The 26253-nt window shown below is 42.9% G+C and overlaps 1 protein-coding gene across 2 annotated transcripts in view; it reads right to left on the reverse strand.

Moving 5' to 3' along the window:
- usp4 (ubiquitin specific peptidase 4 (proto-oncogene)) overlaps positions 1-26253 on the reverse strand; it is a 115905-nt gene that overhangs the window by 18443 nt on the left and 71209 nt on the right. For both annotated transcript variants that reach the window (XM_070895578.1, XM_070895576.1), the window contains 6 exons: positions 25920-26003; positions 17018-17112; positions 15753-15953; positions 7766-7872; positions 6007-6258; positions 2867-2937 (listed from right to left, as the gene is read on the reverse strand). In XM_070895578.1, coding sequence (XP_070751679.1) covers positions 2867-2937; positions 6007-6258; positions 7766-7872; positions 15753-15953; positions 17018-17112; positions 25920-26003 — 810 coding nt within the window. The remainder of the gene's footprint in view (positions 1-2866; positions 2938-6006; positions 6259-7765; positions 7873-15752; positions 15954-17017; positions 17113-25919; positions 26004-26253) is intronic.

Here is a 26253-nt window from a genome sequence, read left to right on the forward strand (position 1 = left end):
AGCGAAAATTTTAAAAGTCAAAGAATAAAGAGAAGGCAATAGAGTAGTGTAGCACTGGGGGAAATGAAAATCAGAGCATGACAAGAAGGGACAGAATGTATGACCCCAAGAGTGAATCAGAAAGTGGGGTCAAAGCAGAAAAAAAAATGGTAAAAAAACAAATTTAAAAGCTCTTTATCTGAATGCACGCAGCATTCGTAACAAAATATGAGTTGGCGGCACAAATAGATACAAATGGGTATGATCTGATAGCCAGTACAGAGACGTGGTTGCAAGGTGACCAAGACTGGGAACTAAATATTTAGAGGTATTTGACAAATCGGAAGAACAGACAGAAAGAAAAAAGAGATGGGGTAGCTTTGTTAATAAAGGATGTGATCAGTGCGTTAGTGAGAAACAATATTGGCTCAGAAGAGCAAGATGTTGAATCAGTTTGGGTGGAGACAAGGACTAATAAGGGGGAAAAGTCACTGGTGGGTGTAGTCTATCAGCCTCTTAACAGTAGCTACACTGTTGGACAGAGTATAAATGAAGAAATAATGGAGGCTTGTAAAAAAGGAATGGCAATAATTATGGGTGATTTTAACCTACATATTGATTGGACAAAGCAAATTGGCCAGGACAGCCTTGAGGAGGTCATAGAGTATATCTGGGATAGTTTCCTTGGACAGTACGTTGTGGAACCAACCAGGGAGCAGGCCATCTTAGATCTGGTACTGTGTAATAAACGATCTCCTAGTAAAGGATCCTCTAGGAATGGGTGATCATAACATGATTGAATTTCAAATTCAGTTGGAGAGTGAGAAAGTTGGATCTCAAACCAATGTCCTAAGCTTAAATGAAGGAGACTACAAAGGTATGAAAGCAGAGTTGGCTAAAGTGGACTGGGAAAATATATTAAAGTGTGGGATGGTTGATGAGCAGTGGCAGACATTTAAGGATATATTTCATAATTCTCAACACAAATATATCTCAATGAGAAGGAAAGACTGTAAGAGAAGGGATAACCATTTGTGGCTAAATAAGGAAATAAGGGATGGTATCAAATTGAAAACAAGGGCATACAATGTGGCCAAGACTAGTGGGAGGCCAGAGGATTGGGAAACTTAAAAGCCAGCAAAGAACGAAAAAAATAATGAGGGGGAAGACACATGAAAGTAAACTAGCACAAAATATAAAAACAGATAGTAAGAGTTTCTACAGATACATAAAAGAAGAGTGGCTAATGTAAATGTTTGTCCCCGAGAGGATGAGACTGGGGAATTAATAATGGGGAACAGTGATATGGCAGCGATTTTGAACAAATATTTTGTATCAGTCGTCACTAAAAACATCCAAATAGTGGATAATCAAGGGGCTATAGGGAGGGAGGAACTTAAATACAATCATTATAACGAAAGCAGTACCCAGTAAAATAATGGGACTAAAGGTGACAAGTCCCCTTAACCTGATGGCTTACATCCTAGGGTCCTAAAATAGTGGCTGTAAAGATAGTGGATGTATTGGTTGTAATCTACCAAAATATAGACAGGGTAAGTGAGGGGGCAAAAATTTGGCAGATGGAGTACAATGTGGGAAAATGTGAGATTATCCACTTTGGCAGAAAAAATAGAAAAGCAAATTATTATTTAAATGGAGAAAAATTGCAAAGTGCTGCAAGAAGAGGGACCTGGGGGTCCTTGAGCATGAAACACAAAAAGTTAGTATGCAGGTACAGCAAGTAATCAGGAAGGCAAATGGAATGTTGGTCTTTATTGCAAGGAGGATAGAGTATAAAAGCAGAGATGTCCTGCTACAACTGTACAGGGTATTGGTGAGGCCACAGCTAGAGTACTGCGTACAGTTTTTGTCTCCGTATTTAAGGATATACTTGCATTGAAGGCTGTTCAGAGAAGGTTCACTCGGTTGATTGCAGAGATGAGGGGGTTGACTTATTAAGATAGATTGAGTAGGTTGGTCGTATACTCATTGGAGTTCAGAAGAATGAGAGGTGATCTTATCGGGCCATAAGATAATAAGGGGGCTCGACAAGGTGGATGAAGAGAGGATATTTCCACTGGGGAAACTAAAACTAGGGGCATAGTCTCAGAATAAGGGGCCGCCCATTCAAAACTGGGATGAGGAGGAATTTCTTCTGAGGGTTGTAAATCTCTGGAATTCTCTGCCTTAGAGAGCTGTGGTGGCTGGGTCATTGAATCTATTTAAGGCAGAGACAGATTTTTGAGCGATAAGGGAATAAAGGGTTATGGGGAGCGGGCAGGGAAGTGGAGCTGAGTCTATGATCAGATCAGCCATGATCTTATTAAATGGCAGAGCAGGCTCGAGGGGTCAAATGGCCTACTCCTGCTCCTATTTCTTATGTTCTTATTTGAAAATGAATCTCTTGGCCTGAATAATAAAGGTCATTATAAACACAAATTCAGTGACATTGCTCAATTTAGCGAAACCACAATATTGTTCGAGATGTTTGGAAAGTAAAGTTTTAAGTACCAAGAAATAATTTTATCCCACAGGTATTTCCATCAAACTTTTAGATTTGCAATGTTCTGAAAATAAAACAGAGGAGGAGCATTTTACTAATGTTGTGCTAATTAATACAAGTGTTGATATTCACCTCGTATGTTGGAGTGCTCCACTTATTTCAGTCACTGTGCCACTATCCTCTAATTCTTTATCAAAACTACTGGTTGGCCATCTCTCACTGCTCCTTCAAAAGTCTTTTTAAAAAAAAAACTATTATTTCCTGTGCTTTCAGCCTTGGATTCCCCACCCAATGCTGTTCACCTCCTCTCCTCCTCACAGAAAACTAGATTAAATGCAATTTGTTGCAACGGCAGTTAAAACATTTCAAAGAAAATCTATGTACCTCAGCTTCTTGATCATCATAGTACATCTTTTTGATTTCAGGATCCCAGTCTATAGCAACTGTGGAATGTGCTGGAGAAGAACAAAATATATCTGTATGAGTCACACCAAGAGTAAAATAAATTTAAGGTTCAAGTCAGTTTTGATTAGCTTAGTGCTATGGTTACATATGAAAATGTAAGAATTGACGTGCCTAGCAAATGAGTGGCAGATTACAATCATAAGTTGCAGTCCTAAATGAGCACCAAATTTTAACGTAACGAAGGATACAGGCAAAGTGAGCTATAGGTTTATAAAATAGGTGAGGAAAGATTATCTGCACAAAAACTGGAGACAAGTCATTTTAAATATACAGTAGCAACTTCCCGAATCCGGAACTCTGAAACCAGACATTTTGCACACAGCTGATGGAGTCATCCAGAATTATTGTCCAGAAACTGGATATTTGAGGCAAAACGTAAAATCCGACACGGATTCGGTCGAGGATTCCTGATTTCAGACAAGAAAGGCATGTCTGAAATCTGGAATCCTCAATTGCCAGATTTCAGACCTCGCCTCTCATAACCTGGCACTGATGCGGTCAAGCATTCCGGACGTTGTACCTGTACCAAATTTCCCCGTAAGGAAAGTACACCAATTTGAAAGTTTTAGCGACTCTAATTTCCTCGCCAAATTTACGTCAATGATTTTTTTTGTTGCATGGAACGGGAGGTGGTGGAAGGAGAAAATAGCAAACTTTAGAATTTGCTAAATTGTAAAATGCAGTAATTCTCCTTTCATCAAAGACATGCATCATCAGATTAGCTTGGCAAGCAAGTTTCATGGCATGACTTCATTTACGAAAATAAATATTCTATAGTGCAATACTATGGTGGATACATTTTAGATGCAACAGGCTATACTGCATAAATCTAGTGGATAGCTAGTAGGAACTAGATTATTGAACAAGATCTATCCATTGGATCTAATTTACTTGGATTTTCAGCAACTACTTGGTAAAGTAATGCATATAAAATATTTTACAACATTTTGTCTTAATTAAACTCGAGTGTCTCCCTCAGGAAATTAATAAAAAAGGAAAGATAGATTACGAAAGTAAACTTGCGCAAAACATAAAAACAGATAGTAAAAGCTTTTACAGATATATAAAACGGAAAAGAGTGACTAAAGTAAATGTTGGTCCCTTAGAAGATGAGAAGGGGGATTTAATAATGGGAAATGTGGAAATGGCCGAGACCTTAAACAATTATTTTGCTTCGGTCTTCACAGTGGAAGACACAAAACCATGCCAAAAATTGCTGGTCACAGGAATGTGGGAAGGGAGGACCTTGAGACAACCACCATCACTAGGGGGGTAGTGCTGGACAGGCTAATGGATCACAAGGTAGACAAGTCCCCTGGTGCTGATGAAATGCATCCCAGGGTATTAAAAGAGATGGCAGAAGTTATAGCAGATGCATTCGTTATAATCTACCAAAATTCTCTGGACTCTGGAGAGGTACCAGCGGATTGGAAAGCAGCTAATGTAACGCCTCTGTTTAAAAAAGGGGGCAGACAAAAGGCAGGTAACTATAGGCCGGTTAATTTAACATCTGTAGTGGGGAAAATGCTTGAAGCTATCATTAAGGAACAAATAGCGGGACATCTAGATAGGAATAGTGCAATCAAGCAGACGCAACATGGATTCATGAAGGGGAAATCATGTTTAACTAACTTACTGGAATTCTTTGAGGATATAACGAGCATGGTGGATTGAGGTGTACCGATGGATGTGGTGTATTTAGATTTCCAAAAGGCATTCGATAAGGTGCCACACAAAAGGTTACTGCAGAAGATAAAGGTACGCGGAGTCAGAGGAAATGTATTAGCATGGAGAGAGAATTGGCGGGCTAACAGAAAGCAGAGAGTTGGGATAAATGGGTCCTTTTCAGGTTGGAAATCGGTGGTTAGTGGTGTGCCACAGGGATCGGTGCTGGGACCACAACTGTTTACAATATACATAGATGTTACCTGGAAGAGGGGACAGAGTGTAGTGTAACAAAATTTGCAGATGACACAAAGATTAGTGGGAAAGCGGGTTGTGTAGAGGACACAGAGAGGCTGCAAAGAGATTTAGATCGGTTAAGCGAATGGGCTAAGGTTTGGTAGATGGAATACAATGTCGGAAAGTGAGGTGTCATCCACCTTGGAAAAAAAAAAACAGTAAAAGGGAATATTATTTGAATGGGGAGAAATCACAACATGCTGCGGTGCAGAGGGACCTGGGGGTCCTTGTGAATGAAACTCTTTTTGGTCCTTGTGCATGAATCCCAAAAAGTTAGTTTGCAGGTGCAGCAGGTAATCAGGAAGGCGAATGGAATGTTGGCCTTCATTGCGAGAGGGATGGAGTACAAAAGCAGGGAGGTCCTGCTGCAACTGTATAGGGTATTGGTGAGGTCGCACCTGGAGTACTGCGTGCAGTTTTGGTCACCTTACTTAAGGAAGGATATACTGGCTTTGAAGTGGGTACAGAGACGATTCACTAGGCTGATTCCGGAGATGAGGGGGTTACCTTATGATGATAGATTGAGTAGACTACTGGGTCTTTATCGTTGGAGTTCAGAAGGATGAGGGGTGATCGTATAGAAACATTTAAAATAATGAAAGGGATAGACAAGATAGAGGCAGGGAGGTTGTTTCCACTGGTCGGGGAAACTAGAACTAGGGGGCACAGCCTCAAAATACGGGGGAGCCAATTTAAAACCGAGTTGAGAAGGAATTTCTTCTCCCAGAGGGTTGTGAATCTGTGGAATTCTCTGCCCAAGGAAGCAGTTGAGGCTAGCTCATTGAATGTATTCAAATCACAGCTAGATAGATTTTTAACCAATAAGGGAATTAAGGGTTACGGGGAGCGGGTGGGCAAGTGGAGCTGAGTCCATGGCCAGATCAGCCATGATCTTGTCGAATGGCGGAGCAGGCTCGAGGGGCTAGATGGCCTACTCCTGTTCCTAATTCTTATGTTCTTATGTAGGAGGAGTTCCTGATAGGCGTAATTGTACATGTTCTGTGGCAGGACGAGGCTTGAGCAATTTCCATCCCCCCCTCCCCCCACCCCCTCCCCATGACCTTCATATTTTTAGGCTTAAACTTTGTGTGACTTACAGTTTAACTTGAGAAATGTCCCATCTTCTGTAATAGAGTTGAAATCAGAGGTGCCATAGGCATTCACCATATTGAAGTTGAATAGTTTCTTTCTACAGTTTGGTGTATTTTCTTTGGTGTTGTGCTTGGTGGGCCCATTCTCCATCTTATCAATCTCATCAGCTGCCGAACTGTCAGACTGGCTGTTTTCAGGTTCAGAGCTAGTTTCCTCATTGTCCGCCATTACATTTTGAAGATCCATCTCCTCCTCACCTAAAGAACGCAAAGCACAAGAATTAGCAGGCTGAAGTAATTAGAAGTCTTAAAAGAAACAGATTCACAAAACCCAGATGTTAACATGAACTTTCAAGGCATTATTGTACCACCTTACTGAACAAAAGTATTTGTCCTCTAAATAGATTGCTTTGTTTTAAAGTGTAAATCATTAGCACTCTCCACGAGAACGACTAGCCTTTTTTTAAATATAATGGAATCTGTTTTATATCAACCAGACAGTGAATTGCAACATATTGAGCAAGAACCAAAACTAAGTTTTGCAGTAAACTTTGTAGAGTGAGAGATTGCTACAAATACATAAATATGAATTCAACTTCAGTTCAAACATACGAAATGCCAATAGTCTGTATAAAAAATGTGTGAACCATAGAAGTTTACAGCACAGGAGGCACCTATTTGACCCATCATGTCTGTACCAACGCTTTGTTCGACCAATCCAACACTAATCCCACTGCCCCCTCTCGACTACAAAAGCAAAATACTGCGGATGCTGGAATCTGGAATTAAAAACAGAAAATGCTGGAAATCTCAGCGGGTCAGGCAGCATCTGTGGAGAGAAAGCAGAGTTAACGTTTCGGGTCGATGACCCTTCGTCAAAACTTTGCCACTCTCTACTCATAGCCTTGCATCTTCCACTGCTTCAAATATTTAGCCAGTTTTCCTTTCAATGTGCAATGTCTCTGCCTCTACACTTCAAAAGTACTTCATTGGCTGTAAAGCACTTTGGGACGTTCCGAGGTTGTGAAAGGCGCTATATAAATGCATGTTCTTTTTAAATTTAAATTACTGGTAAGGCTCGATCTTAAACAAAACTGTAATCCCAGCTCGACCAGTAGCAAAAGCAAGGAGAGTACAATACAACTTATAAGTGCCGGCAGGTTTCCTTTCTTTCAACGACTCCTTGCGGCAAAGCATTACATGTTCCTCGGAGCAAAGACATTTCTCCAAACCCATCTGCTCACTGATCATTTTTAATTCATGACCCGTTGATGACTCCCAAGCCAAAGGAGGCAAGTCTCCCCCTCAAAACACTTCAGAATTTAAAAAATCTTCATTACATCTGCTCTTAGCTTTCTCTTCTCTATTGGGAACTCCCATTTCACTCCTTATAATTAAAGTTTCCTTCATATCATCCATATTGCCGAGTAAGATTTCTCACAAAATAGATCAGCCAAACATTTTTTACAAAGTTGAATTCATTTAATGTTTAGAATGAAGGTTTTACCAATGTCAGTGCGCTGACAGAATAATGCACTGCACCATACCGTACACTGCCTCATAAGAGTATCTAATTTCATCAGAGCTGGGAAGAATGCCAGGAAGGATCAATGAAACTAAACTACTTATGCAGCAGTTCTTACTCCCTCCTGGTCAATGGATATGATTTTCATCACAGGAAGACATTTCACTGTGCCAGCTCAAAGTTATATATCCTGTTCGTTATAAAATCTATCTAGATTAATATAGAATAGTGCAACAATACCTTCATCATTAATACCGTTTGGCTCACTAGACAGGCCATTGTCTATGCTCTGGCTTCCGCGACTATTATTTTCACACATCTCCTTGCGCATCTGTTTCACATAACGACTGAAATGAAAAAAATAGAACTGATGTATTTTCATTTGACCAGTTTTAAGTTTACAGTGTGAAATAAAACATGTCTTAATTGGAATCCCATTTAAAATGATCAGCAGCACTATTTTTGCTGAAATTAATATAAAGGTATAAAAGTTAAAAATCTAAAGTCTCAATTTTCAGAAACCTGCCTTCTGGACAATCGGACTTAATTCGACTGCAAATTACAGATGCACCCATGTGGAAGCAGTGTTTTGATTTATTAAACTAAAGCTACCTCCATATTTACAGCTCTCAATAAAAGTGCCAGGGTCTCGTACATTTGTCACAGTTAACAACAATTTAAAAGTAACAGCATGGACCAGGCAAGCCAAAATTTGGTCTCTGCTGATATTCACATCCAGATCGCAGTTTGCCAGTCTTGACTGGTTTAGTGCATTATTAATACCAAACAAGAGCAAAAATAAAGCCCGGTCACCCTCATCAAATTTGCTGACGATACAAAGATAGGTGGGAAATCAAGTTGCGAGGAGTACACAAAGAATCTGCAAAGGGATATAGATAGGCTAAGTGAGTGGGCAAAAATTTGATAGATGGAGTATAATGTGGCAAAATGTGAGGTTATCCACTTTGGCAGGAAAAATAAAAAAGCAAATTATTTAAATGGGGAGAGATTACAAAATACTGAGGTACAGAAGGATCTAGGGGTCCTTGTACATGAAGCTCAAAGTTAGCATGCAGGTACAGCAAGTAATTAGGAAGGCAAATGGAATGTTGGCATTTGTTGCAAGGGGGATGGAATATAAAAGTAGGGAAGTCCTGCTACAACTGTACAGGGTATTGGTGAGACCACACCTGGAGTACTGCATATAGTTTTGGTCCCATTAAAGGGGGGGGGAATATACTTGCATTGGAAGCAGTTCAGAGAAGATTCGAGAGGTTGATTCCAGAGATGAAGGGGTTGTTTTATGAAGAAAGGTTGAGCCCAGAAACATAGAAAATAGTTGCAGAGTAGGCCATTCGAGTCTGCACCAGCATTCAATATCATGGCTGATCATTCACTCAGTACCCCTTTCCTGCTTTCTCTCCATACTCCTTGATCCCTTTATCTGTAAGGGCCATATCTAACTCCCTTTTGAATATATCCAATGAACTGACATCAACTCTCTCTGCAGCAGGGAATTCCACAGGTTAACAACCCTCTGAGCGAAGAAGTTTCTCCTCATCTCAGTCCTAAATGGCCTACCCCTTATCCTAAGACTGTGTCCCCTGGTTCTGGACTTCCCGCATCTAACCTGTCCAGTCCCGTGAGAATTTTATACGTTTCTATGAGATCCCCTCTCATCCTTCTAAACTCCTGTGTATAAAGGCCCAGTTTTTCCAGTCTCTTCTCATAGGTCAGTCCAGCCATCCCTGGAATCAGTCTGGTGAACCTCCGCTGCACTCCCTCAATAGCAAGTACGTCCTTCCTCAGATTAGGAGACCAAAATTGAACACAATATTCCAGGTGAGGCCTCACTAAGGCCCTGTACAACTGCAGTAAGATCTCCCTGCTCCTATACTCAAATACCCTAGCTATGAAGGCCAACATACCATTTGCCTTCTTCACCACCTGCTGTACCTGCATGCCAACTTTCAATGACTGATGTACCATGACACCTAGGTCTCGTTCTACCTCCCCTTCTGCCGCCATTCAGATAATATTCTGCATTCGTGTTTTTACCCCTAAAGTGGATAACCTCACATTTATCTACATTATACTGCATCTGCCATGCAGTTGCCCACTCACCTAACCTGTCCAAGTCACCCTGCAGCCTCTTAGCTTCCTCCTCACAGCTCACACCGCCACCCAGTTTAGTGTCATCTGCAAACTTGGAGATATTACACTCAATTCCTTCATCTAAATCATTAATGTATATTGTAAAGAGCTGGGGTCCCAGCACTGAACCCTGCGGCACTCCACAATGCAGCCTGCCATTCTGAAAAGGACCCATTTATCCAGACTCTCTGCTTCCTGTCTACCAACCAGTTCTCTATCCACATCAGTATATTACCCCCAATACCATGCGCTTTGATTTTGCACACCAATCTCTTGTGTGGGATCTTGTCAAAAGCCTTTTGAAAGTCCAAATACACCACATCCACTGGTTCTCCCTTGTCCACTCTGCTAGTTACATCCTCAAAAAATTCCAGAAGATTCGTCAAGCATGATTTCCCTTTCATAAATCCATGCTGACTAGGACCGATCCTGTCACTGCTTTCCAAATGCGCTATTTCATCCTTAATGATTGATTCCAACATTTTCTCCACTACTGATGTCAGGCTAACCGGTCTATAATTACCCGTTTTTTCTCTCCCTCCTTTTTTAAAAAGAGGTGTTACATTAGCTACCCTCCAGTCCATAGGAACTGATCCAGAGTCAATAGACTGTTGGAAAATGATCACCATTGCATCCACTATTTCTTGGGCCACTTCCTTAAGTACTCTGGGATGCAGACTATCAGGCCCTGGGGATTTATCGGCCTTCAATCCCCGCAATTTCCCGCCTAATAAGGATATCCTTCAGTTCCTCCTTCTCACTAGACCCTCGGTCCCCTAGTATTTCCCGGAAGGTTGTGTGTGTCTTCCTTCATGAAGACAGAACCAAAGTATTTGTTCAATTGGTCTGCCATTTCTTTGTTCCCCATTAGAAATTCACCTGAATCCGACTGCAAGGGACCTACGTTTGTCTTTACTAATCTTTTTCTCTTCACATATCTATAGAAGCTTTTGCAGTCAGTTTTTATGTTCCCGGCAAGCTTCCTCTCATACTCTATTTTCCCCCTCTTAATTAAACCCTTAGTCCTCCTCTGCTGAATTCTAAATTTCTTCCATTCCTCAGGTTTGCTGCTTTTTCTGGCCAATTTATATGCCTCTTCCTTGGATTTAATACTATCCTTAATTTCCCTTGTTAGCCACGGTTGAGTCACCTTCCCAGTTTTACTTTTACTCCAGACAGGGATGTACAATTGTTGAAGTTCATCCATGTGATCCTTAAATGTTTGCCATTGCCTATCCACCGTCAACCCTTTAAGCATCATTTGCCAGACTATTCTAGCCAATTCACACCTCATACCTTGCCTTAAGTTCAGGACCCTAGTTTCTGAATTAACTGCGTCACTCTCCACCTCAATAAAGAATTCTACCATATTATGGTCACTCTTCCCCAAGGGGCCGCGCACAACAAGATTGATAATTAGTCCCTTCTCATTACACATCACCCAGTCTAGGATGGCCAGCTCTCTAGTTGGTTCCTCAACATATTGGTCTGAAAAACCATCCCCAACACACTCCAGGAAATCCTCCTCCACTGCATTGCTACCAGTTTGGTTAGCCCAGTCAATATGTAGATTAAAGCCACCCATGATAACTGCTGTACCTTTATTGCACACATCCCTTATTTCTTGTTTGATGCCTTCCCCAACCTCACTACTACTATTTAGTGGTCTGTACACAACTCCCACTAGTGTTTTCTGCCCTTTGGTATTCCGCAGCTCCACCCATACCGATTCCACATCATCCAAGCTAATGTCCCTCCTTACTATTGCATTAATTTCCTCTTTAACCAGCAACGCCACCCCGCCTCCTTTTCTTTTCTGTCTATCCTTCCTAAGTGTTGAATACACCTGGATGTTGAGTTCCCAGCCTTGGTCACTCTGGAGCCATGTCTCTGTGATGCCAATTACATCATATCCGTTAACTGCTATCTGCGCAGTTGATTTGTCCACCTTATTCCCAATAGCCTTGCATTGAGGCACAGAGCCTTCAAGCTTGTCTTTTTAACACACTTTGCCCCTTTAGAATTTTGCTGTAAAGTGGCCCTTTTTATTTTTTGCCTTGGGTTTCTCTGCCCTCCACTTTTAATATTCTCCTTTCTATCTTTTGCTTCTGCCTCCATTTTATTTCCCTCTGTCTCTCTGCATAGGTTCCCATATTAGTTTAACTCCCCCCGCAACAGCACTAGCAAACACTCCCCCTAGGACATTGGTTCCGGTCCTGCCCAGGTGCAGACCGTCTGGTTTGTACTGGTCCCACCTCACCCAGAACCGGTTCCAATGTCCCAGGGCTTTGAATCCCTCCCTTGTGCACCACTCCTCAAGCCTCATCTGAGCTATCCTGCGATTCCTACTCTGACTAGCACGTGGCACTGGTAGCAATCTTGAGATTACTACTTTTGAGGTCCTATTTTTAAATTTAGCTCCTAGCTCCCTAAATTCGTCTCGTAGGACCTCATCCCGTTTACTTATATCGTTGGCACCTATATGCACCACGACAACTGGTTGTTCACCCTCCCTTTTCAGAATGTCCTGCACCCGCTCAGAGACATCCTTGACCTTTGCACCTGGGAGGCAACATACCATCCTGGAGTCTCAGTTGCGGCCACAGAAACGCCTATCTATTCCCCTTATAATCGAATCCCCTATCACTATAGCTCTCCCACTCTTTTTCCTGCCCTCCTGTGCAGCAGAGCTACCCACGGTGCCTTGAACTTGGCTGCTGGTGCCCTCCCCTGATAAGTCATCCCCCTCAACAGTACCCAAAGTGACGTACCTGTTCTGCAGGGGGATGACCGCAGGGGACTCCTGCACTACCTTCCTACCTCTTCCTGTTGATCACCCATTCCCTATCTGGCTGTGTACCCTTTACCTGCGGTAAGACCAACTCGCTAAACGTGCTATTCACAACATCCTCAGCATCAAGGATGCTCCAGAGTAAATCCACCCGCAGCTCCAATGCAGCAATGAGGTCTGTCGGGTGTTGCAGGCAGATGCACTTCCCGCACAGGTCTTCCCGCCTAAACTCATTGGAGTTTAGAAGAACGAGGTGTGATCTGAGGGGGCTTATCAGAGTAGATGCAGAGAGGATGTTTCCCCTCGTGGGGAAATCTAGAACTAGGTGGCAGTTTCGAATAAGGGGTCGCCTATTTAACATGGAAATGAGGAGGAATTTCTTGTCTCGTCAATCTTTGGAATTCTCTACCCCAGGGAGCTGTGGAGGCTGGGTCATTGAATATATTTAAGGTGGAGATAGACAGACTTTTGAATGATAAGGGAGTCCAGCATTATGGGGAGCAGGAAGGGAAGTGGAGTTAAGGCAAAGATCAGAGCAGCCATGATCTTATTGAATAGCGGAGCAGGCTCAAGGGGCCAAATGGCCTACTCCTGTTCCTGCTCCTATTTCTTATGTTCTTATTTCCAGATGCCAAACCAAAAGCAGTGCTGAGTGCCTGTTGAGTTGACTGACCCACAATACCCTCCTTGTTAGTAATTAAATTTTTTTGGTCGAGGAGATAGGGGATTGATTTTTTTGTTGAAAAAATATCCACCAAAACATTTTGTAATTTGGACCATAAGATTCATTTGTAATTTAAAAAATGGATGAGATGAGTGGATGGCTGTACTGCGGTAATTAGAAAAGTCGTCAGCACCCAGTCTGTCGTGATAGTGACAGCGCTACTCTGTACCTAGGTCACTAAGTTATAGGAGTGGGCCCAGTAGAATCACACTGGCCAATCTTAATTCATCGTCCCAAGCTGTTCCACCTTTACCTCTTCCTGTTGATCACCCATTCCCTATCTGGCTGTGTACCCTTTACCTGCGGTAAGACCAACTCGCTAAACGTGCTATTCACAACATCCTCAGCATCAAGGATGCTCCAGAGTAAATCCACCCGCAGCTCCAATGCAGCAATGAGGTCTGTCGGGTGTTGCAGGCAGATGCACTTCCCGCACAGGTCTTCCCGCCTAAACTCATTGGAGTTTAGAAGAACGAGGTGTGATCTGAGGGGGCTTATCAGAGTAGATGCAGAGAGGATGTTTCCCCTCGTGGGGGAATCTAGAACTAGGTGGCAGTTTCGAATAAGGGATTTACATATGAAAATGCTATCTCCAGACACTAAGTTTGGAAGAACAAAACTGGATGGATGTTTTTCCCCCACAGTTCAAGTGGACATAGTACACAAACGTCACGTTCGCCTTTCACTTATCCTGCAATCCAAGCTACCCTGGACAAAGGAAACAGAAGACACTCGACCTCAAATGTCCTGAGAAGGAAAGTGCTGAGAATGCATTATAGGGTCAGAGATGCCTGGTTTCTGAATGTAAGTAATTTAAAACTTGGGTCTGTGAATAGATTGGGTGAGGGGAGACACACTTGACCGACTGTCACAGGCTCCACTCTCAAGGTCAAGGATAAAGTACGGAATAAATAAGTCCTTTTGGTCATCAAATGCCCCCCTTCTCTACCATGTGTACTCAAATCCCACTCCGGGACTTGAGGCTTCACCTATGTTGCAGGTGCCATCCTTTGGACCAGATGTTAAGCCAAGACCCTGTCTACCAGCTCCAGTAGTTTAAGTAGATATTCCAAATCTCAATAGAAGAGGACTAAGGAGCTCTCCCATTGCTCTGGTCAACAGTCCTTCCTCAACCAATACAACCAAAAACAGATTAACTAGTCATTCATCTCATTGCAGTGTATGGGATCTTGCTGTACACAAATAGTTTCTGTATAGGCCTGCACAACAGCAACTGCAATTCAAAGTGACTAATCACATATGTAGCGAGTCCAAGACATGTTGACATACACATTTCTTTTACTTTCAAAGTAGTCAAGCATACTAATCACCTATCTACACTCACTTCTCCATTATTCAAAGCTGGACAGATACTTTCCAAAAGTGGTCCCAAGAGCGCACAAATCATTTCGATCCTTGAAGTATTTGATCAACTATCTATATACCTACTCCTATGAAGTAATTTATTCCCAACAGCAATATTTGGAGGCTAGATGGCAAATTTAAAATACTCAATGCCTACTTAGACATTCCAAGAGAGCAGGCCATTCAGGTCTGTACAGAAACTGGATGGACCTTACATTATACTGTGAGACTATTAAAATATCCTAGTGCGAAACAGTCTCCCGGAATTTTATTTTCAAGAACAGTAAATGTAACATTATTCCCACAAATGTAAACGGAACCTTGATTTATAGTGTCTGAATGAGTCAAATTCTGTTCTTAATGCATGAGTTTATGGGATTTTGCCATTGTCTAGGGCTAGCACTCTGCAATTTCATTCAATTGTCCATGAAATCGGAGAACCAGTGGTCTTGCTCATGACTAATCAGGTCCCCATTTGTGGAATGAGTCAGATATTTGCTTACAGTGTTGCAGTGGTTATAAGTACTGAACCTGCAATGCAGAGGCGATGCATTCATGGCAAGTTGTGAAACTGAATTCAGTAACACTGGTAGTTTGTGGGCTAGCATCAGAAAAACGGGTTGTTATAAAAAGCCAAGTAGTACGCTTCAGAGAAGGGAACCTGCCACCACTACCTGATCTGGTCTATATATAACCCCACCGGTTGACTGGCTGGGCTCGCAAGCCATGCAATTGTCAGGGCAATAACAGCATCGTCCACATACAAAAAAATTTGTTCCACATCGGTTATTCCACAAGCACTGTTGACCATTTCATTTGCAGTTGAATACTTAAAATGCCTATACAACCCAGAACATTCTAAAAGGATTTGGAACTGCAGCTTACCACGACAAACAGGATAAACACTATACCGCTCATCAGGAACTGGAAACTTAAACATTCATAAAAGAATCAGAAACAGTTAAGATATCTGACATTTATGCAAGTGTGGAAAAAAAAAGATGCAACAACGGCCAGTTATTTTAAAGGAGGCCGTCAACTATAATGGGCCTGCAACATTGGAACCACAAATTACCACAGCAAAAATAAGACACTTTTGTTCAAATAAGTGTGCAAAAATACTGAGCAAAAACACAGCACTTGAATGATTACTCCCCCTCCCACTGCCCTCAATAAAAGATGAGTAAACTTACGAAATTCGTGCAAGGACTAGTTCATACAGGTTCTCCACAGTAACATTATCCTTGGGAACAGAGACTAATAAAGGCTGACCAAATAGAATAGTGCCCGCAGGTGTACTTGAGGATCGCACCCTTTTCTCACGAAAGTAAATCGGTAGATTGATGCATTTTGAAAGTTCAGAGTCTTCCTCTCCAATACCAGGGGCTTCATAACTGTAAAATACAGGGAATAGGTCAGCAGCTGCAAGAAAATAAACTTCACATAGAAATCAAGAACAAAAAGATGTGAACAGTAATAGAGCACCATTATGTAGTACAATTGACTGGTACGACTAAGGTTTGAGCTCCCCCAATTCAATACTAAGTTGAGGTACTACAGCGCGGAGTTATCTCCAGGCTGCTCTCAAACTTGCTAACCAACTGTGGGAGCAGATTGCCTATTCTCTTGTAGTTTGAAGGATGCCTTAAAATCAGAAGGGAAGAATAACACTGGAGCGATGCGTACCTGCAAAGTCAACTGCTATGGATTCTTAAAAGTGTCAGCTATGGCTCAGTGGGTAGCACCCTCGCCTCCGAGTCAGAAGGTTGTGGGTTCAAGTCCCATTCCAGAGACTTGATCACATTAATCCAGGCTGACACTCCAGTGTGGAACTGAGGGAGTGCTGCATTGTCTGTTCTCAGGTGGACGTAAAAGATTCCATGGCACTATTTCGAAGAAGAGCAGGGGCGTTATCCCCGGTGTCCTGGCCAATATTTATCCCTCAAATCAACATAAACAGTTTATCTGGCCATTATCACATTGCTGTTTGTGGGAGCTTGCTGTGCACAAATTGGCTGCTGCGTTTCCCACATTACAACAGTGACTGCACTCCAAAAAAGTACAAATGACACTATTCAAGTAAGGGCACTGAATAGCAATCAGGAGCATCAACCCTATGATTATTTTGCTCCCTGCTGAGATAGCTAACTCAACACCGACTTTTGATGGAATTGAGAGTTTCCTGGTTGCTAGGCCTCAATATCACATTGGTTACCCACTAAATCACAAGGGTAACCTACCAATGGGTTTGGTAAATATTCTTCACAAAGCAATTTTAAAATATTAAGTTTTTACTAATTACAAGCCAGTGAACATTTTTGCGTGACTCGGGAATCGTTAAAGCATTTCCCACAAAGCAAACATCAGCGTGCAAAGATCTAGACTATCCTGAGCTACAACTATTTGTCACCATTAAAATGGGAAGCTGCGAGTGGAAACCGATGGCTTTTATACTTACACAAAAATATCATCCCTGTCCATAATGTGATTCAAAGCTTCATCTTGTCGGTAGGTTTTGTGGAACCGATGATTATAAACATCAGTGACTACCATCTGAAAAGGAATATACAGGAGTTAGATAGCTCTGTTTCAAAGCTGTAAAATCATCACAATGAGAATTACACAGAACGTTATCCATCTACCACTGAGACCGTGGCAGTTTGATAATGTCCTTAGCTATTATATTGAAGTGATGAGCTTTTTAGTTCTTGGAGAATACCCATTTTTAATGGACAAGATGACTGGGTACAATTAGTACAGGTGAGTGAGTGAGTGACAAGTTCTGGTAGTTATCATGTCCTTTGTTTGAGCGCCATCTGAGGTGGACAACTTGCTTGAACACTCTCCCTGCACAATCAACTTCCCATCTCTCCTGAAGGCAGCGAGATAATAATTGCTGGTGGATGGCACCAGGCACGGTTGCATCCAACGCAGTACTCGCAAGCACATTTTTCTAAACAGGCACAGTGGACAACAATCATAAGTGGAAGTCCCATCACCCTCCTCCTCCTCCTCCACTAGCCCTCGAGCCCAACATACTTAGCCAGGTCAATTACATTCCCATCACTGTGACTGGCCCAGATCAGCTAACACAAGACAATGCATGGATTGGACCAGGAGGAGAGGACATATACAGCAAATGGCACAATCCTGGGGGTATGTGCGCACAAGTCGTTGAAGGTGGCAGGGCAGGTTGAGAAAGCAATTAAAAAGGCATATGGGTTCCTGTGCTTCATAAATAGGAGGTATTGAGTTCAAAAGTGTGGAAATGATGATGAACCCGTAAAGAACTCTGGCTCAGACCCAACTGGAGTACGGTGTCCAATTTTTGGCACCACACTTTAGGAAGAATGTGAAGGCTTTAAAGATGCAGAAAAGATTTACAAGAATAATTCTAGGAATGAAGGACTTCAGTTACGTTAATAGAGTAGAGAAGACTGAGAAGAGATTTGATGGAGGTGTTCAAAATCATGAGGGGTCTGGACAGAATAGATAGAGAGAAACTGTTCCCATTGGCAGAAGTGTTGAGAAACAGAGGACACAGATTTAAGGTGATTGGCAAAAGAACCAAAGATGATGTATGAAAAACGTTTTTACACAGTGAGTGGTTAAGATCGGGAATGCACTGCCTGAAAGGCAAACTCAATCTTATCTTTCAAAAAGGAAGTTGGGCAAGTATCTGAAGGAAAATAATTTGCAGGACTACAGGGAAAGGGCGGGGGAGTGGGACTGGCTGAGAGCCAGCACGGGCCCAACAGGCCGAATAGCCGCCTTCTGTGCTGTAACCATTCTAGCCCCATCATCCACATAGTCTATTTAGTCACAGCCATTGGGAAGTTGGAATTGAACATTTCTCGCACAAATTGCATTCTTATTAAAAAGAAAGCTCAGACTGCAATATTTTGTTACTTTATAAAAGGGATCTTCTGTCTATTCCTCAGTGATATATGCAGACAATGTTCTTGCTTTCTGTATCTACCGCCACTGCAGATGTTTAAGATGCTTTAAAAGGGATAACATTTTAGAACTATTGAAATTGAAATGATACAAATTAAGTGGTACTTAGATTAAAATGTTACAAATATCAATTAATCAAACCTTCAAGCGTGAAATGGGGTATTTTATAGGTATCTTTGGTCAGCTCAATGTCTGACACACATGGAAATCCATTAACACATTTAAGTTGAATCGGAAATTCTTAGAGAAATCTATGGATTTTGTTTTTCCAGTATTGAGCACACATTCTCTTCCCCCAAGGGACACATTCTACTTACCCAGATAACTTAGGTGCAGGTTGACCAAGCCAAGACTTAGGGAACCCCACCCCCATAAACCTCACCTATCCCCTCTCCAGGAATATATTCACTATTTTCCATTGGACAATTAAACAAGCAGGGGGTGGGGGGGCTTGAGATCTTACTAAGTGCACAGTTAAGAACCAGGATCACATGAGGGGGCATGGTGAGCAGCACAAGTCAACACACACAGATCTTGGACATTTCAAGTTCAATCTCAAATATTAGAAAATTGTAAAAAAAACAAATGCAGCAGTCTAACTTCTAGGACTCTGTTTAATTACAAAGTAGTTGCATCAATTCCAGAGTACATTTTCTTAAACTACATGAAAAAAGCTGCACCATGTTCCACATCTTTCAACTTAAAGTAGCATACTGTATTTGCTTCAGCTTCGTAGCCAAATTTACAAAACCAAGACTAGGGCCCCAGGTTTCCAGCTGCGCCGATAACGGCGCAGCCCCGAACTGCACGACTGTTCTTCGCGCCTAAAAGTGCGCATGAAAAAAAACTGCGACATTCTCCAGCTCCTCGGAGCTCGATCTCTGCTTGGTGCGGCGCGCTCTTCACAGCGGGGGGCGGAGCCAAACACTCGTGCCGATTCTGTCAGCAGTGGGGGGGGAGGGTCTAATTTAAATGAGCCAACGTCGTGCCGGCAACTCTGCGCGTGCGCGTTGTGAGCATGCACGCACGCGCAGTGTCAAACAAACATTGGCACTCGGCCATTTTTAAAGGGACTGGAGAAAAAGTGAAGATTTGTCTCTTGGACCCCTGGAAAGGCTTGTAATTTAATTTTTGTGATACTTTTGCGTGAAGGAGTGCTTTTAGCAGCACTGTTGAATAAATCACCTGCTGAAATCAGTGAGTTCAGCTTTTCACTGCTAAACTTGCATTGGTGCTGCATTGGTGCATGCAAATTAAGGACTGTGTGTTTTGAGAAATAAGAGTGCCAATTCAACTTTGCAATGGATCAACGTCCACCAAGAACAAAGAATTTCTTGCATGAGGAAGTAGAGATATTAGTCAACGTAATTGAGCAGCGATGGCAGGAGCTAGATACCAGCAACAGAGGTCGCATAAAAGTGCCACCAAAAGAAAAGAAGAAACGCTGGAACCAAGTTGCAGAAGATTACTGAGCCGTGGTGCATACCATGAGATCTGGAAGCCAGTGTAAAAAGAAATGGCACGACCTTGGTCAAGTAGTTAGTGTAAGTAATATTTCCCATTTTTAATTTAATCGTAATTGTAACCTGGCTATCTGTATGTCCCACCTTGTAGACTGACACACTGTAAAAAGTTATATTTTACTCTTTGCAGAAGAAATTTGCCCACAACAAAAGGGAGGCAACTCGGACAGGAGGAGGCATGCCCAATCTGCATCCACTGACACCCTTGGAACAAAGGGTAGCTGATATGATGAGTCGTACATGGAGAAAAGCAATCAGTACAGCACAAGCTGGGCCCACACACAAGAGGGTAAGTCCTGAAAATGCATCGTGGCCCTTTAAATCAACCTGCTGCCTAACCTGCTATGTGAGAGAGTACTCATGCCACCCATCCGGCCCCCTCCCTTGCTGTTAAACATTTGACTGTTCTGATGTATTTTGCAGAACATGATGATGATGATGATGATGACGATGCTGCGGCTGCCAACCCTGAGGATCCTGAGGGTACAGAACAAGAACCAGTACAACCAGCTGCGGACGAACCAGACTGGATGATGGCAGCGATGACTGAAATGTCTGCAGGGGAGAGCTTCCAAATTAATGTTTATGAGCCCCCATCAAGGGGCATCAGAGTTTCAACCCCTAGCATAGGTCTTGGTTCCACCTTCCATGCTTTCGCTTCTGATGTTGCGGGTCCCAGTGGTGCTGCTGGTATAATGCAGCATTCTACAGTCAGTGCACTACCGTCCGAACCTGTGCCTCCCTCTCGCATAGGTTCTGGTTCCACCCAATATGGTTTGGATTCCAACGCTACGGGTCCCAGTGCTGCTGCTGCTATCATGGAGCAGTTTACACCCATTCGTCCAACATCCCAGCCCACGGCTCGCACTCGAGTGCTGTCGTCTGGAAAACCGAGCGTCCTACCGTTCCAGCCCGAGCCTCTCCCTCTAGTACTGCCGTCTGCAACACAGAGCGTCCCACAGTCCCAGCCTGCGCCTCTGTGTTGTGGTGCCGCTTGCAACACCGAGCGTCCCACCGTCCGTGCCCGCGCCTCCCAGTGTAGTGGTGCCACGAGGCAGACCCAGGCAGAGGAGAAGGAGATTGGAGACACGCTCTCCTGAGATGCAGAGTGCAACAGATACGACTCTGGTCTCCATACCCAATGCCACAACCTATGAGCTTACCCGATCACTCATCGGTGGCGTCAGTGCAGTGGGTGAAGAGTTGATGGTCCCGACGGGAGAAATATCAGTAATGACACGGGAACTTAGGGAGGGAATGTCCGAGGGAGTGCAATCGACGGCACAGGCCGTCAGGGAGGGCCTGGTTGAGGTAGCTGCTGCAATAAGGGCACACAGCCCAGCCAATCAAATGACACCCCCATGAGGAAGTGAACATTCACTGAGATGTGGATGAGACATGGTTGCAGCCTTTCTTTGCTGCTTTTGTTCTTGTTCTTGATGTAGCTATAGTAGTGTTTTTCAAATTGAAATTGTTTTGTAAGTTTTGTAACTTTACAACATACAAGTGATCTCAGGGTTTTCAAGTGATCTTATCGTGTAAATGCTCTCACATTCTGTAACTTATTTAATTTTGCATCTAAAAAGTGATCTTGAAGTGTAAGTGATCTTGAGTGTAAAATTTTTCACATATAAACTTGTAAAGTTACAAAACAATTTCTAAGTGATCTTAAAGTTTTTAAGTGATCTTCAAGAGTCATATTAAAAAGTATAGTTTGATACAACAAATATTTTATTACAGTGACGTTAACTTTTCAATAAAATATTTTTTCATTAAAACTGTTTCATGTTCCATTAACACAACACAACGTAGGAACAACTGCAAAGAATAAACAGGTCCATGCGGAAAAGTTGTCGCAGAGCCCTCAGGCATCAGTAATTGAAGTGTTCATGGATGAGCTGCTGGCGCAAGGCTCGAGCAATCATTAAAGGGGCACGATGGACGGCCCTCCTCCGACCTCGTGCTCCGGCATCAGGCACTTGCATGCTTTCTTGATCGTCGTCATCATTCACATCCTGCTCTTCCGTAATACTATCATCATGCACTGGACCCTCACGTAGGTCTTCTAGTTCCACTACCAGCTCCTGCTGCCTCATGATGGCTAAGTTATGAAGCATGCAGCACACAACAGTGAAGTGACCGACAATCTGAGGAGAGTATAGAAACTGTCCTCCGGAATGGTCCAGGCATCGGAATCGCTGTTTCAATATGCCAATGGTCCTTTCAATGATGCTGCGCGTCGCAATGTGCGCCATGTTGTATTGACAGTCAGCTTCTGTCCGTGTCACGCGTAGGGGCGTCATGAGCCAGGTGGTCAGGCCGTACCCTTTGTCTCCCAGTAGCCAGCTCTGGCCTTCTGGCTGCTGCTGAAACATGTCAGATATAACACTGTCGGGTAGGATGAACGCATCGTGGGTGCTGCCAGGGTATCTCGCATCGACTGAAATGATGCGCTGCTTGTCGTCACACACGAGCTGCACATTGATGGAGTGGAAACCTTTCCTATTTCTGTACTGCTCAGAATCCTCCACAGGTGCTCGCAAGGCTATGTGGATACAATCAATGCAGCCCTGTACCTTTGGGAAGCCGGCAATCCTGAAGAAGCCCACAGCTCTCTCATGGATCACTTGTGCGGTCATTGGGAAATTGATGAAGTCATTCCTTCGCGCATACAGTGCAGCCGTGACCTGGTAAATACAGGCATGTATTGCACGTTGAGAGATGGCACACACATCTCCAGTTGTAGCTTGAAACGATCCCGAGGCATAGAAAGAAAGTGCAGCTGTTACCTTCACTGCAACAGACAGGGCAGTTGGCGTTCTGCTTCTGGGCTGCAAATCTGCTCTCACCATATCTCAGATCTCAGTGACAACTTCTCTGCGAAAACGCAGCCTTTTCACACAATCGGCCTCGCTCATGTCCAGGTACGAGCGCGATATTGTCGATGTGGGTAAGGTCTCCTGCCCATCAACCTAGGGGCTACGACGTTCCTGGTGCGGTGAGCTCTAATCAATTCTCTCCTATGCAGTGAATTGATGGCGAACCATTGCATAATGCGTGGTGTTGACAATGCAGCACCCATTCTGCAAATTTAAATATAAAACTGTTTATGTGGCTGCCTCTCCCTGTCCAAATGGCCTCAGTCCCCCTCACAGCTCGAAGGCTGCTGCTGTATCTTCGGCTGCCGGCCAGCCACTGACGTCGCTGCTATCCCATGGCCGAATGGCCTCAAGCACCTTAAAGACCTGCGTCGGTCCGGTGTTGATTCTTCGGCTGCCGGCCAGCCACTGACGCCGCTGCTATCCCATGGCCGAATGGCCTCACGTCCGTCCGGTGTTGATTCTTCGCGGCCAGCCAATAAGAGAATGACGGCCTGCCTGAAGCACCACAGCTCAGCTCGAAGGCTGCTTGCTGCCGCTGTTGGGGCTGCCGTCGAGACACTGACGCCACACCCCTGTCTGTCTCCAACATGAAAGGCCTGCCTGAAGCACAGCAGCTCAAAGGCTGCTGCTGTTTCACACAGGTAGGAACATGGTTTATTTAATCTTTTCTTTGCTTATAAATTTTTATTCAGGTTGGATTTATTTGTATAATATTTGTACAAGTATAACTAAGGATCGATTGTAGAATTTAATGACTTCCCTCTCCCCCCCACCCCCCTTTGTTCCCTACGCCTAATTTGTAACCGACGCCTGATTTTCTAAAGTGTAGACAAGGTTTTTTTCGAACATACAAAATTCTTCACTTACTCCATTCTAAGTTAGTTTGGAGTAAGTTTTCACTGCCTAAACTTTGAAAACAGGCGTAAGTGGCTGGACATGCCCCCTTTTGAAAAAAAAATTCTGTTCTAAAGTGAAACTGTTCTAACTGACTAGAACTGGAGCAAACTAAATGCGGGGAATTCAAATTTTTAAGATACTCCGTTCTAAACCAGTTGCTCCAAAAAAACAGGAGCAACTCAGGCCAAAACTTGGCCCCTAGAATAGGGGAATACCATCCTAATGTTTTTTTTTTAAGTCTGGGATTATAAAAAATAAGTTGCACACTCAAGTACAAAATTAAAATTTGTTGAAGCATCTTAAATTTATTTGACAGATCCTATAAACTGATTCATTTAGGGTCTTAAAATAAATTCTACTGTGGTTACAAAAGATTAGATAGAGGCCAAAGCTAAGGTCGCCTGGAAAGGAATGGGGTGGAGGACTTTCAGGGAAAATAGTCGCTATGACAACTTTCAATGGTGCTCACATCAATCTGAGCATTTGGGGAAGAAACAGTGGCTGATGTATTTAGAACCCAACCAGGTCTTGAGACTAATCGTAACGAAATAAAAATATATGTATATATGTAATATGTCCTTACTATACAGTACAAATGCACACGAGGCCCATACTAGAGAGAAGGTCATCCTGTGACCGGTAACCTTTAATAGCCAGCACTGAAGTGGAGAAGATAGGTGGAGCTTCCCCTTTTATATCTGAAAGTCCAGGTTAGGAGTGTCTCCCACAAGTTCACCACCTAGTGGTCAGTGTTCTCACGGTGTGCAACTTAAGTCAGTTTATACATGGGTTACAATGACAGTTGAATACATGACATCATGCTTCACAACTTTCAACATCTTTCTAAGTCTGCATTCCCTACAGTTACAGGAGCATATAACTTGTAAAGATTCATGGCATCATCTGTCTCTTCGTTAACCCCATTCTGAATCTGTCAGAACCCAAAAGCCTTTTATATTTGGAATGGATTTCTGTGACTATTTATTGCACAATTATACAGCCACAAGGAAGTTTCCAAAGCTGTCAATTTTGGCAAAAAAAACCAAATGCTGGCATAAAATCAACTACGTATTTAAAATTTAGCCATGCAAACTTCATAACCATTCATCTGCCAGAGACCTGTAAATGTATTAACACAGTGATACAATATTATCCAACTAGGCCAATGAGGCAGTGGATGGTGCTTTCATTGGAATGTTTTTCGTACAAGAATTTTAAAACCGTCTCTAGACACGTGTATAATAAAAAGGCAAATTTAATGTCTAGGCTTCAAGGAACATTTTTTTTTGCCACAGGACATTCTACTGTACCTCTTCTAAAGGTGTTGATTCAAGCTTAAGTATTGTTTCATCGGTGTTGGCAACTCTTCTCAAACCAGGGGTCATAGTTTCAGAATAAGGGCTCAGCCATTTAGGACGGAGATGAGGAGAAACTTCTTAACTCAGAGATTGGTGAATGTTTTGAATTCTCTACTCCAGAGGGCTGTGGAGGCTCAGTCTTTGAGTATATTCAAGACAGAGATTGAGAGATATTTGGATTTTAAGGGAATCAAGGGATATGGGGATAGTGCAGGAAAGTGGAGTTGAGGGAGGAGAACATCAGCCATGATCTTTGATCTTATTGAATAGCGAAGCAGGTTCGAGGGACCAAATGGCCTTCTCCTGCTCCTGATTCTTATGTTCTTATCTCTAAGTCGCTATTCCTTCTTCAGATACCCAGTGGGTGTTAACAGGCATTTTAACTGGAGGCAATATCACTACAGAGCCCAATCATTTGATGTCCACACAGACATACTTTCCAGAAGGTATCAATGAGTACTAGAACAGGAACCCTAGTCTTTCTTTCTAATCTTGGAGCAGAGAGTTCCAAATACTTTCTGGTTATGAAACATCACTGCAGTAGAAACAAAGCCAACACCAACAGGAAAGAATATTCCCAAATGCTCAGACTTTGATTCCAGCTGGTCAGATTAATTTGGTATTATGGCAACGCATTGACAGAATGCATTAGCATGCACATAATGCAGGAAAGCAATTTCTAAAATAAGTGCACAAATTCTAATGTTAAATGCAATATTCCAGTCATGACGGGAACAGTTTACCTTTTCTGCAGCAACTCCTGAAACTTGAGAAAGGGCTGTACACAGGTCAGAAATTGCACCCATCTTCGGGACAATTATTCTATACTGTAAAATAAGCAGGCCATCATTAACAGGTCACAAAAGAATCTGCTAAAAAAACACAAGTATTTAGTGAGCAGGAAATGCCGTTATTTTCACAGCAATATACCCCTTGGCTATGTATCTGCGTGGACAACCAGGAAGGGCAAATGTGGTCTGCAAACAACTTACCCCCCTACTCCATTCTACTCGTGCCAGTCAGTTCTCCCATCAGTATTCATACTTCAAACAGAATTATTCCTCTCCACCCACCTCC

Source organism: Pristiophorus japonicus, chromosome 12 (genome assembly GCF_044704955.1).
Source record: "Pristiophorus japonicus isolate sPriJap1 chromosome 12, sPriJap1.hap1, whole genome shotgun sequence".
Taxonomy (NCBI): domain Eukaryota; kingdom Metazoa; phylum Chordata; class Chondrichthyes; family Pristiophoridae; genus Pristiophorus; species Pristiophorus japonicus.